At 48.4% G+C, this 14090-nt stretch overlaps 1 protein-coding gene and 1 pseudogene across 4 annotated transcripts in view; one reads left to right on the top strand and one right to left on the bottom strand.

Moving 5' to 3' along the window:
• The window catches only part of LOC107324590, a 226993-nt pseudogene that overhangs the window by 30491 nt on the left and 182412 nt on the right, over positions 1-14090 (top strand).
• The window catches only part of LOC107324622 (olfactory receptor 14J1-like), a 148696-nt gene that overhangs the window by 1844 nt on the left and 132762 nt on the right, over positions 1-14090 (bottom strand). For 2 of the 4 annotated variants that reach the window (XM_032449305.1, XM_032449304.1), the window contains exon 2: positions 9096-10014. In XM_032449305.1, the coding sequence (XP_032305196.1) occupies positions 9096-9929 (834 nt within the window). In that variant the 5' untranslated portion in view covers positions 9930-10014. Of the gene's footprint in view, positions 1-8983; positions 10015-14090 lie in introns of those variants that run through there. The other 2 variants (XM_015884798.2, XM_015884802.2) reach the window with 2 other exon arrangements.

Here is a 14090-nt window from a genome sequence, read left to right as displayed (position 1 = left end):
AGCCCCTGGGGCACAGCAGGGACCCTGCTCTGCAGGACAGCCCTGGGCACCTGCCTTCAGCCCCAGCTGCACAGCCTGCAGCCGTGCTGGAACTCACAACCCTCAGGGCTGTGCTCTGACACTGCAGCATGGAAGCCCCCAGCTGGAGCAGAAGGCTTTTAACACAGTAAAGAAACATGCAGTGCCTGCAGCCAGATCTGCTATGGGGTGTCCCAGATTGTTAACCCTCTATGAAAAGCAGCTCACGGTCTGCAGAGAGACTTACCGTGTCATGGTCTGTGAGCAATGCTCCTGCAGCAAGCTCACAGCCCACTCACACCACACACATCCTGGAAGCTCTCTCCCCTTTCTCTCCTGTCACCTGCAGGCTGTGCTGTGCACAAGAGCTGCTCCTGGGCACAGCTGTCTCTCTACATCTCTGCCCACTTTTATGAGCTCCCTGTGTCCCAGGTGCCCGGACAAGCAAGCAGCAGATGATGTCATTTTTATCCTTCCCACTCATCTCCCCTGACATGTCCCTGGGTCCTCATGGCCAACAGCTCCTGAAAGACAACAGCATCATGACTGTGCTTTGAAATCCGCTCAATTAACCACCACATGTCCAGTGGTCAGTGACTGATAGGAGACATATAACGAGTACTTTCAGAGTTAGTTTGATGAAGCACAAAGGGCACCCAGATGAGGACGGGGAGGTTTGGACTTTCCCTGTGCAGGGCAGTGATCCAGCTGAGGCAGTGCAGGAGTCTCATCCCTTGACAGAAATCCTGGAGCTGAAATGGGATTCAGCTCCCTACACACCCACAGGAGCTGGGATTCCTCTGGTTCAGTTCAGAAGTGCACAAGGAGTTGCCTGCATGTGAGCTCCTGCTCTGAGTCCTCGGCCCTTCAGCAGGGAGGCAGCTGCTTACACACAGACACTGGGTGATGCCCAAGGTGCCTGGGCTGCTCCTGATGTGTGCCAGTGCTTGTAAACCGTGTGGGAAGTCCCCGAGACAGATACCTCCTTCCTGGGCATCAGCTGAGGGCCAGAGAGGGGATAGCACTGGCTGTCTGGTGAATTCACTCACAGCTGCAAGAGCAGCACAGGGCCTTCAGGAAAGCCATGCCCATGGTGTGTCCGTGTTGCTACGTCAACTCCAAGGCCCACGATCAGTCTAATGTTTGTGTGCCACCTTCTGCACACTGATACCATAGATTAGCTGCAGGCCTGAGCTCCTGTTTGGACCATGGGGACACAGTTTAATGGCTTCCACAACTGCACTGTAGCACAAGGGGGATACCGAGTCTTTAGGATGGATGGGCGAGGAGACAAGGAAGGGCGACTGCCCTCTGTGAGAGTGCACTGAGCTCTGCCTGGGGATGGAAGAGCAGACAGGTCAGAGCTAATGGAAATGGCCAACAGAGGAGACCAACAGTGTCTGTTCCTGTCTTCCTGATCAGGGAGAGCAAGTGGAAGGTGCCCTCTGCAGACAGATGGGAATCTGATGTTGTCTGTCCCTTGTCCCATTTGGTGGCCTTTGTCACTCCATTATCTGCGGCAGGGACAGCACAGCAGGGCATGTGGCATCCAGCAGATCCATGGAGAGCACAGATGGCAGCTTCTTGACCAAGCCATGGAGGAACCAAAGAGGAGAGGTGCTCTGCTGGATCTCATACTCTCCGGCATGGAAGGACTTGTGGGAACTGTGAAGGTGAAAGGGGCATCAGGCCACGTGCAAGATGCAAATGTATCTCTTTTTATTTATTTATTTATTTATTTATTTATTTATTTATTTATTTATTTTGAGGCTGTAAGCTTAAAAGATGAACATATATGTCAATAAAACTGAAACAAAGAATTGAAGACAAAGATCAAAATCAATGAAAATGTTTTAACTCTTCTCATCATGAGAAATTCTCATGAGTCTTGATCCATTTTTAGTTGTAAATATGAATCTTTGAGGTGATTTGATGTCTTTTTTTTTCTTTTACTGAAACTACAATGTTTTCCAGAACTGTGTTCGCTGGACACAAATGCCTTCAGGTTCAGAGACACAGACAGCGGTGCCAGTGCCAATGCCCTGTGACTATAGCCCGGTGCCCAGCACTACTCTTCCCTGCTGCCTATTTGATGTGCCTCATCCTCCAAGTTTTTTCAGCTCTCCTAAATAAATGGCCATGGTTAAGGGCATGTTTTCAGCAGGCCATTTGGGCACACGCTCCTGCCACAGCCTGCCAGATTTCCCCATCCCTTGCTCTTTGTTCAGTCAGATACCTCCCAATTATCTGTCTGATTTCTGACTTTCAGGGGGATTACTGGAATTTGTTCCATCTCCCCAAAGTCTGATGGAATGTGTTGTCAACTCCTTCACTGTGATTTGATCTATCCCTTCCTATCTATTCTTTTTCTTTTTCTTCTTATACTTTTTCTTTTTCTCAATCACTGTCTCTTTTTCTTATTGTCTTTCTTTTTTTTTTTATTAAGGCACGAAGTCTGAAAGATGTTCATTAATGTCAGTAAAAGTGAAAAACAGAGTTGGAGACAAAGATATAAATCAATGAGAATGTGTTAACCCATCTCAATGTGTGAAATACTCACAAGTCCTGATCAATTTTAAGTTGATACCTCTCAACTACCTGGCTGATCTATCCCAGGGAGATTACTGGAATTTGCTCCATCTCCCAGAGTCTGATGGCCTCTGTTGTCAACTACTTCACTGTGATTCAATCTATCCTATCCTACCTCAGAATAAATCATTTCTTTTAAAAGTATTCCATATGAAAGACAAACTTCAATAGATGCAGCTTGAACATGGCATGCAGTTGATCACTGTGTTTTACTGTTCATTCAATTGCATCACCTTTCTTTCCATTTGCTGGCCAGATAAAAAAGAGAAATCTTTCCTTTTCCATGTGTAGCTGGTTCTCTGAGGAAAGCCAGTGGGAGTTGGTGCAAAGCAGTTTTAACACTGAGCGGATGAATGCAGAGGAGAAGAGTGATGTGAAGAAAAGTGATGCAAGTCCCATAGGTCCATTGTGAGCAGAAATTGGGTGGGGAGGTTGAGAAGGACCTTTGTCAACACAGTAACAGTACAGAACTCATTGGGACATCCTGGATTGGTATCAGTTGCACAGTGCTGCTTTAATGTCTTCTTTAAACCCAACTATAAATAAATAGACAATAAATTTATACTGGATTCTTTCTCTTTAAGCTCTCTCCAGATATCCCTCCTTTTTGCTGAACAAGTTCTGATAACCTGAAGAAGATAACAAGATGGCATAAGGCACAGGAGATTCTTTAGGTTATAATGGTCCCAGGGTGCATTTGATGCTGAGTTCATCAGCCTCTAGTGCAGAGAGAAGTTTGCACAAAGTGCTCAACAAGACAAAGTCAGAAGTAACAGTGAAGTTTCTTGGAGTATTAATGGGCCCACTGAGGGCCATTACCAAGCAAGCTTCCCAAGGGACTTGTTAGAGAAGATAACTGGAAGCCATGACTACAGGCAGGCAAAGGCACTGGCATGCTAAGAAACCTCTCCTTTGCCTTACGAAGCAGACAGGTCAAGCCCTGATTGCAAGACCAGTGGTAGAGAGATCCTGTCTCTCATGTTGGCTCCGGGCATTTCCTGGGGCAATGGGTTGGAGGTCTGTATGATGTTAAATGAAAGACATGGGGACAGAAGATCCCAGGCTCTACATGTGGTGCAAGGACGCTGTGAGGTTCATGTCCCACATGTGCCCTGTGTCTCATCGCAGGATGTGGGATGTGAGAAGGGCCCAGTCTGAACAAGCAGTCAATCCCAGTGAAACTCTGAACTTCAGATCTCTCAGTTCCAGTGCCCTCCTGTGCACACTCTCCCATTGTTTGATGTCCTTTATGTTCTGCATTGCCCAGAAGTGAACCTAGTGCTCCAGGTGATGCTGGAGCTGCACAGAGCAGAGAGGGACAATCCTTTCCCTCACCCAGCTGGCAATAAGTTGCTTCATGCACTCCAGGGGACTGTTGTCTTTCCTGGCTGCCTTGGCACACTGCTGACTCACATTCAGTGTGATGCTGACCAGCACCCCAACCCTTTCCAGTCAGAATCCTCTCCAGTGTCCCATATCCAGTCAGTGTGTATGTCCAGCATTGCCCCTACCCAGGTGCACAATCAGGCACTTGTTCTTGTTATACTTTATGCACTTGGTGCTTAGTACCAACTGGTACCCAGTTTTCTGACTTGTCCACATCTCTCTGCAAGTTCTCTCCATCCTTAGTGGAGGCAAGAGCACCTCTTCATCTTGTATCATCAGCAAACTTGCTCAGAACATCTAGTCCTGCATTCAAGTCATACATAAAATATGAAAGAGAAGTGGCCCTAAAGTGGAGCTCTGGGGAACCCTGATAGTGAATATCTAACAGCCTTAATGAACCCACTGACTATAGTCCTTTGGGCCTGACCTATTGGCCAACTGTTCACCTACCACGTTATGTTTCTGTCTAGCCATATGCAGTACATTCTGTCCAGAAGGGTGCTGTGAGAAATAGTCTGAAAAGCTCTACTAAAATTCTCAAGGATAACATCAACTGTCAACCCTTGGTCAGCTAAATGGATAACCATGTCATAAAAGGATCTATAGTTAAACAGGACCATCTCCGTTGGAACTTGTGTTGGCTGTGGGGCCCGACTGGTCTGGCCCAGCCAGCAGGCTGCAGCACGGCCTGGTGAGGCTCAGTCCTGACAGGCCTGTCTCCGCAGCCCTGAGGGTTCGTACAGCAGAGCTTCTGCCCAGTGGGACCACATCCATACAGCAAGGCAGGCTTCGGCTGGTTAGTGAGCGAGGCTGGGAAAGCTCACTGTTGTAGTTTTGTAATGTGGTTGGTGTTGCTATTCCACATCAGAACATCATGTGGGATAATGGGAGTTAAGAAGACAAGTTTTTCTTTCTTTTCTTTTTCTGTGGACTGCCTTAAATGGGCATGGGGGGAAGGAAGTAGCACTGGAGGGAAGGTCAGGAAGGTGTCAAGGTTTAACCCGGTTCCCTGCAGGAGACAGCGTGGTTGGAACTTCCCACTTCCCGCAGCCCATCGGTGAGATTTGGACTTGTTTTTCTCCTTGTTGAAAATCTCTCTTTGCTGTTTAGTGTCACAGGGTTCATTAAAATGCCGCTTGTTCTCAGATCGTTGCTTTTTTTTTTTAATTTTTTCCCTCCCTAGGGGGAAATTCCCATTCGCAATCTCCCTCACCGTCCCCTCTCTTGGGGCGCATGTGGCCAGGCTGTGCCTCCATGCAGTACCGCGCTGTTAGAGCAGGGAGGTACTTTGTTCCTTCTCTCCCTGTGTATATTCCCGCTGTCACGGAGTGAGCTCTGGAGAGAATTCCATGATAAAACACGTCAATCACATCACAGCTTCAACTATGGCACTTATGACTATTGGATTGCAAGCAACACGTATTGCGTAGCCACCACCTGCATCCTGATGAGTCCTTGGATGAACTAGAGAATAGTCGGTGTAAAGCATAAGGTCACAGAGCCAATTTCCAGCCACATGAGCACAGTGCCATGAACACCATCGAACCACAACCAATTCCAGAAGTCAGAGATACCCAGCTTGCTGCCCCACCAGTCGCGACTGATGTACCCTAAGAGCCTCTGCACAGCATTCTTCACTCCCTGCAGGGCAGTAGTGGTGTTCTTTTCCCCATTGGAGTTTCTATTCCTTTTGAGCATGTTAAGAACCTCAGTCATTACCGTGATCCCGGTGGCCTTGGTTAGTGGCCAATGGAGGGTGGAGCAGCACCCTCTGAAGTTCCTCCTCTTCCTCATCCTCCTCATCCGCCAGCACCTGTCGTGTTGCACAACTCAACCACTGAGTGGGTGCAAATGAGGGCTTGCCAAGGGTAGTGGCATGTCAGGCAATCAGTGGTGTTTAACCGATGCATTGAAGGTGTAAAGACTCTTCAGAAAGCATCCCCTTCCAGAAGCATGATTTGATTTAGCCTGGCTGGGTCTTGCATCTACACTGTGGTACTGATGTTCAGAAGGTGCCACACAGGAACGAGACCCATTGTGGGGCTCACAGTTGTCCAGCAAGCACTGACACTACCAGGACATGGCTTTCCTGAAGGTTCTCAGCTGCATTTGCCAGCTGGCTTAGGGTGTGCTGGAGACCCCACGGAAATGCCATTTAAATGAGAGCCCAAAACAAAGAAAGGTGCCATCAGTGACAGAATGTGTGTTTGTCACAGCTTTGGAATGGCATAAGCTCTGGAATTTTCACTAGACGTATAGAGAAAGATCTGTCTCTTCTTTTGGTGTATTCATCCATTTGGTCAGCTGAATAACTCTGCACTCTCAGGTGCCTATTACTCACAGAATCACAGACTCACACAATCGTAGGGGTTGGAAGGGACCTCCAGAGATCCTTGAGTCCAACCCCCCTGCCAAATCAGGTTCCCTACACCAGGTTGCACTGGTAGGCATCCAGGTGGGTCTTGAATATCTGCAGAGAAGGAGAATCCACAACCCAATTGGGCATCATGTTCCAGTGCTTCGTCACCCTCACCATAAAGAAGTTCTTGCACATATTTGTGCAGAATTTCCTATGCTCTTTTTTTCTGGCCATTTCCCCTTGTCCTGTCTCCAAACACTGCTGAAGAGAGTCTGGCCTCGCCCCTTTGTACCCTACACCTCACATATTTATAGACCTGGATCAGGTCCCCTCTCAGCCTTCTTTTCTCAAGGCTAAACAGACCTAGTTCACTGGACTCTTTCCAAGAGGTCCCTGTCTTTTTTGTTCTCGGTAGCCCAGAACTGGACACACTACTCTAGATGAGGCCTCACCAGGGCAGAATAGAGGGGGAGGATCACCTCCCTCCACCTGCTGGACACGCGCTTCTTAATGCACCCCAGAATGCCATTGGCCTTTTTGGCTACAAGGGCACACTGCTGGCTCATGGCCAACCTATCATCCACCAGGACGCCCAGATCCCTCTGTGCAGAGCTCCTCTCCAGCAGCTCATCTCCCAGCCTGTACTGGTGCATACAATTCTTCGTCCCTACATGTAAGACTCTACACTTGCTTTTGTTTAACCTCATCCGGTTTCTTACTGCCCAGCTCTCCAGCCTGTCCAGGTCTCGCTGAATGGCAGCACAGCCTTCAGGTGCGTCAGCCAATCCTCCCAAGCTCCTTTGGAAGGACATTGCTGCCCGAACAAAGAATATGGTTATAAATGTGCATCATGTAGATGCCCATGTACCCAAGTGTCGGGCTACTGAAGAACAGCAGAATAACAATCAGGTAGATTGATCTGCCAGAATTGAGGTGGCTCAAATAGACTTGGACTGGCAGAACATGGGAGAGCTATTTCTAGCTCGATGAACCCATGAGACCTCGGGCCATCAAGGAAGAGAAGCGACATATAAGTGGGCCAGAGACCGAGAGGTGGACTTAACTATGGACGCTATTGCACAGATTACTCATGACTATGAACCATGTGCCATAATTAAACAAGCCAAGAGGATGAAACCTCTCTGGGAGGAAGGGTGATGGCAGAAGGATAAATATGGGGAGGCATGGCATGTTGATTTTATCACCTTGCCATGATCTCGCAGTGCTAAGTGTTATGTGCTTACCATGGTGGAGGCAACCACTGGGTGGCTTGAAACATATGCAGTACCCCATGCTACTGCTTGAAACACCATATTGGGTCTTGAGAAACAAGTCCTGTGGCAGCATGGCACCCCAGAAAGAAGAGTCTGATAACGGGACACTTTCAAAAATTCCCTTAATAAATACTTGGGCCAAAGTTCATGGCATTGAGTGGATTTATCATATCCCCTACCATGCACCAGCTTCTGGTAAAATTAAAAGATACAATGGGGTGTTGAAAACTATGTTGAAAGCAATGGGTGGTGGAACACTGAAGCACTGGGAAAAGCATTTGGCAGAAGCCACTTGGTTGGTCAGTACTAGAGGATCAGTCAGTTGTGATGGTCCTAGCCAATCCAGCCCCTGTATACTGCAGAGGGAGATAAGGTCACTGTTGTTCATGTAAAGAACATGTTGGGAAAAGCTGTTTGGGTCCTTCCAGCCTCTGTAAAGGGCAACCTGTCCGTGGAACTGTTTTTGCCCAGGGACCTGGGTGCGCTTGGTGGGCGATGCAGAGAGATGGGGATGTTCAATGTGTACCACAAGGGAATTTGATGTTGGGGGAGTGCAGTCAGTAATTCCGTGTATATATATGTATAAAGAACTGTGCGCGTAATGCATTTTAATTACTGTTTATTTGCATTCAGATGTGTTTTCTAAGCATGATATAGTGATGTAGAATTGAGGGTGGAATGTCTTGGTTTTGTCATTTTTCCTATTGGTATTCCATATATAGTAGTTAGTAAAACAAGTTTTCCTCCTTAGGTCGTTGCTGCTGCTCTGTTTGTTTCCTTGAGCCCAGCTCCCATCTCCCCCATTCCTTTTTCCCTTCCCATTTGTTTGGGGCCATGGGGCCCACGGGCCTACTGCTCCCCCTGTCGTGGACACAGACTGATCTAGATAACTCCATGACAGTGCCAGCAAGGAGACCAGCCCTGACACAGCCGTTCATATTGCTGATGTGCCAGAGTGCTGCTGTAGAGACAACAGGACTGTTGTGAGACACACAAGACCTTCAGGCCTGCACAAATGAGAGGACTTGAGAGCACTGTGGCAGTGTAAAGAGAGCAGGAATGAAAAGAGCACGTTGTGCTGCTGTCTGTGGCTGTACCTCCCCCAGACCCAGACAAGGTAGGAAGAGAGAAGAGCTAAGGAAAAGTCTATTTTGAAAGCTTTTTATTTATCTCTTAACCTATTCAGGGAATATGGTTCCATGTTTACTTGAGCTCCTGGAGTAAGAAAATGGAAATTAGGTAGGAAAGAAGTAGTGAAATAAACTGCAACTTATTTGCAGATTACAGTATTACAAAAAATCAAAAATACAAAAATAAATGGAACATAAAGAACCATCACTGAGAGTTGTGTGAGGAAGATGTGCACTTTATTGAAGCTGGAATAGTGCTTATTGCAACACCTTCCAGAGAGCCTGCTTGATCTCTCTGTTCCTCATGCTGTAGATAATAGGGTTCAGTGTTGGAGGAACCACTGCATACAGAAGTGCCACTGTCAGATCCAGGAGTGGGGAGGAAATGGACGGGGGCTTCAGGTAGGCAAAAGCACCAGTGCTGAGAAACAGGGAGACCACAGCCAGGTGAGGGAGGCACATGGAGAAGGCTTTGTGCCGTCCCTGCTCAGAGGGCATCCTCAGCACAGCCATGAAGATGTGCACATAGGACACAACTATGAAAACAAAGCAACCAAAGCCTAAACTGACACCAAAAAAGAGAAATACAAATTCCATGAGGTAGGAGCCAGAGCAGGAGAGCTTGAGGATCTGTGGGATTTCACAGAAAAACTGGTTGACAACATTGCCTTGGCAGAGAGGCAGTGAAAACGTACTGGCAGTGTGCAGCAGGGAATAGAGAAGCACAGTGCCCCAGGCAGCTGCTGCCATGGTGGCACAAGCTCTGCTGTCCATCAAGGTCCCGTAGTGCAGGGGCTTGCAGATGGCAACGTAGCGGTCATAGGACATGATGGTGAGAAGGGAATACTCTGCTGACATGAAGAGGAGAAAGAAAAAGAGCTGTGCAGCACATCCTGTGTAGGAGATGGCCCTGGTGTCCCAGAGGGCGTTGGCCATGGCTTTGGGGAGAGTGGTGGAGATGCAGCCCAGGTCGAGGAGGGCCAGGTTGAGGAGGAAGAAGTACATGGGGGTGTGCAGGCGGCGGTCGCAGGCTACGGCTGTGCTGATGAGGCCGTTGCCCAGGAGGGCAGCCAGGTAGATGCCCAGGAAGAGCCAGAAGTGCAGGAGCTGCAGCTGCCGCGTGTCTGCCAACGGCAGCAGGAGGAACTCGCTGATGGAGCTGCTGTTGGGCATCTGCTGTTGTTCCTGGGCTTGGAGTCCTGCTCAGAGTGCAGAAGATAATGACAAGTCCAGACCATTCTCAGAGACACTCCTCCTGCTATACTATAATTTTTTCCTTTCCCTTTGGAAAATGATCATTTAACTCCAGAACTTGTATTTATTTTCATGAATTTCACCATCCCTTAAGGAGTAGAAGATTAGGGAGCTCTTACTTTCTTCTCATTTCCTAATCACATCCCAGCCTCCTGGATATTTTCCTCTTTAGTGCAGCTGTTCTTTGAGACCCCAGCCCCTGCCTCTGTGTACTTCAATCAAGAAATCTGCCTGTTTGCAGGAGACATCAACTATTAATGTCTGCAGAAAACAACGATAAGTTAAACTGATTCTTTCCTTTTAGAAACGAGAGGCTGAAAGCACAACCTGTGTGGCTGTTCACAAAAGAAAAAAAAACAACAAAAAAGATGGATTGATAAAAAAAATATTTGTGAGTTGAAGAGCTGTTTTTAAGTTAGACATACCTTTTTAGATTTCTGCCACAATCCTCTTTCCTTCTTTCAGAACAGGAAATGGAAACCCCCTGCCTTGGCTCTCCTTTTGCAAAGGACCCTCAGAAACATTCAGTTGTGCAGTGGAGCTGTGATCCCCTGCCCCAGGCAGCAGCTGTGGCAGCACAAGCCCTGCCGGGGGGCTCCTTCCCCCCACACCACACGTCTCCCCGCAGCGCCCTGGGCAGCTCCCCGGGCAGGCTGAGTGCTGAGCCTGGCAGGCGGCAGAGTCCCATACCCGGCACACAGCCCCTGGGGCACAGCAGGGACCCTGCTCTGCAGGACAGCCCTGGGCACCTGCCTTCAACCCCAGCTGCACAGCCTGCAGCCGTGCTGGGACACCACAGCCCTTTCAGGGCTGTGCTTTCATACTGCAGTATGGAAGCCCTCAGGTAGCAGAAGGCTTTTTCCACTGTAAAGAAACATTCATTGCCTGAAGCTAGATCTGCTTCGGGATGTTCCAGATTAAGTGAAACTTCTATGAAAAGCATCTGCATGGTCTGTAGTGAGACTTACCATTTCTTGTTCTGTGAGTAACTCTCCTGCAGGGCGTTACAGTCCGCTCATACCAGACACATTTCTGTAAGCTCTCTCCAGTTTCTCTCCTCTTCTTCTGTCAGCTGCAGGCTGTGCTGTGCACAAGAGCTGCTCCTGGGCACAGCTGTCTCTCTGCAGCACTGCCCACTTGTATGAGCTCCCTGTGTCCCAGGAGCCCAGCCTAGCTCGGCACATCTGAGGATTTGAGTTTCTCTTCCTCACTGCTTCCCCAGGAGATTTTTCCGGGGCTCCATGGCTGAAAGCTCTTGATAGACAGCAGGCTCATCTCTGCTAAATGCACTTGGATGTCAGATCCGTTATTCACCAGTGGAAAGACTGATTCCAAAAGCATGGCTTTGAGTTGTGGAATCAAACTCTATAACCCAGAGTTAGGTTATTAATCTGGTATGCATTTATTCAGTACCGGGTGTAAGGGGGATCACACCTATCTTGCACAGCAGAAAACAGAAGTGTTACATATTTGAAAGCCAAGCAGATACATACTCAACAAATTCCCTGGAACAGAATGGGGTTGGCTCAACCTCTGGGCAATGCATTAATAAATGTAATTTAGAAAAGGTGAGAGGATAACTATTCCAGAACTATTCTTGCTCTGGTAGTAAGGAAGCAGAAAATCTGCTTCCAGCCTTTTGGTCATTACGTCTTTTTTCCTGGGTGAAGGAATCACAACAGCTATGGCAAGCAGCGCATGACTGCTTGTCTAATAAGGTTTGTCTTAATAACTTGAGACCTAATATCTCAGTTATGACCTTCAATGTGTCGGTAAACACCACTGACAACCTGACATGCCATGACCCTTGGCGATCCCTCATTTACACCTACTCAGTGGCTGTGTCTTGCAACATGCCAGGGGCATTTCGAGTGCTGGCGGATGAGGAGGATGAGGAAGAGGAGGAACTTCAGAGGAGCTGCACCCTCCATTGGCCACTAACCAAGGTCACCGGGATAGCAGTAATGACTGAGGTTCTTAACATGCTCAAAAGGAATAGAACCTCCGACAGGGAAAAAAACACCACTACCGCCATGCAGAGAGTGAAGGATGCTGTGCAGAGGCTCTTAGGGTTCATCAATCACGACTGATGGGGCAGCAAGCTGGGTATCTCTGACTTCTGGAATTGGCTGTGGTTCGGCGGTATTCATGGCACTGTGCTCACGTGGCTGGGAATTGGCTCTGTGTTCTTATGCTTTGCACTAACTATTCTCCTGCTCTTCCAAGGCCTCATCAGGAGGCAGGTGATGGCCACACAGTACGTGCTTCTTGCAAACCAAGAGTCCTAAGTGTCATAGTTGAAGCTGAGACGCGATTGTTGCGTTTTGCCATGGAGTTCTCTCTAGAGCTCACTCCGTGACAGTGGGAACAAACCCGGGGAGAGAAGGAACAAAGTACCTCCCCTCTCTAACAACGCTGTGTGGCGGCCCAGCCATGTGCACTCCAGAATGTGGTGGGTGAACAGTTGGCCAATAGGTCAAGCCCAAAGGACTATAGTCATTGTCCTCCATCAGGCTGGTAGATGGTCACTATCAGGGTTCCCCAGGGCTCCATTTTAGGGCCACTTCTCTTTCATGTTTTTGTGGATGACTTGCATGCAGGACTAGAAGATGTTCTGAGCAAGTTTGCTGATGAGACCAGATGAGGAGGTGCTGTTGCCTCCACTGAGGGTGGAGAGGACTTGCAGAGAGATGTGGACAAGTCAGAGAAGTGGGTACCAGTTGGTACTAAGCACCAAGTGCATAAAGTATAACAAGTGCCTGATTGTGCACCTGGGTAGGGGCAACCCTGGACATACACACTGACTGGATATGGGACACTGGAGAGAGGTCTGACTGAAAAGGACTGGGGGTCCTGGTCAGCATCAAATTGAATGTGAGTCAGCAGTGTGCCCAGGCAGCCAGGAAAGCCAACGGTCCCCTGGAGTGCATCAAGCAATTTATTGCCAGCTGGGTGAGGGAAAGGATTGTCCCTGTCTGCTCTGCACTGCTGCAGCCTCACCTGGAGCACTGGGTGCACTTCTGGGCAATGCAGAACATAAAGAACATCAAACTATGGGAGAGTGTGCACAGGAGGGCACTGGAACTGAGAGATCTGAAGTTCAGAGTTTCATTGGGATTGACTGCTTGTTCAGACTGGGCCCTTCTCACATCCCACATCCTGCGATGAGACACAGGGCCCATATGGGACATGAACCTCACACCGTCCTTGCAGAGCCTGGGATCTTCTGTCCCCATGTCTTTCATTTAACATCATACAGACTTCCAACTCACTGCCCCAGGAAGGATCCTTAGTCAGCATGAGGTCCTCCCTGCCAAGGGTCTGTGGATCAGGGCTTGTCCTGTTTGCTTCTTAAGACAAAGGAGGATTTTCTTAGCATCAGAGCCACCATGCCAGATCTCAGACTGTGGTGGGATGGTATGTTCTTTGAGATGATGTCAATAGAGCAGTTGGATGGGGGAAATGTTCCTGAGGGCAGTGAGAGGGTCACTATTGTTTCAGATTTGCCTGTCTTGTTAATAATCATGCCTTAAGCATGTAGTTCGCATTTTTATTTAATGGTAAGTGGAGGGATATATTCGTGGGTGGATGAGGTGACTAAGCAATAGGCGTTGCAGCAGTAATTGCAGTGCAGTGCGTGCTGGGCCTTTAGTCACAGGGCAGTTGTCATGGGGGCACCGGGGCTTCTGTGTCTGGTCAAAGTTTTGTAATCTCGTTGCTATGTGTTAGTTTCCAGGCATCAATGACATGCATGTGGAGCACGAGACAATAATAATCGTGCCCCAAAGACGTCACGCGTCAGAGGGGAATATAACGTCAGAGAAGTGAGGCTCGCTCTCTCTCTCTTCGAAAAGAGTCGAAAAGGCTGATAATAGCAGGACTAGGGGATAATTGTGTTTTTAGATTAAAAAGGGATGAATTTAGTTGGACGTTAGGGAGTTTTACTAAGAGAGTGTTATCGTCCTGGAACAGCTGTTTTCCCAGGAGGTTTGTGGATGCCCCGTCCTGGAGGTGTTCAGACCAGGTTGGGACAGGGCTCTGGCCAAACTCTGGATGTAGTAAGTTGTAGTGTTGGTGCCT

Source organism: Coturnix japonica, chromosome 26, assembly GCF_001577835.2.
Source record: "Coturnix japonica isolate 7356 chromosome 26, Coturnix japonica 2.1, whole genome shotgun sequence".
Taxonomy (NCBI): Eukaryota; Metazoa; Chordata; class Aves; order Galliformes; family Phasianidae; genus Coturnix; species Coturnix japonica.
Note: the sequence above shows the minus strand (reverse complement) of the source record. Positions and strands in the feature narration are given on the sequence as shown.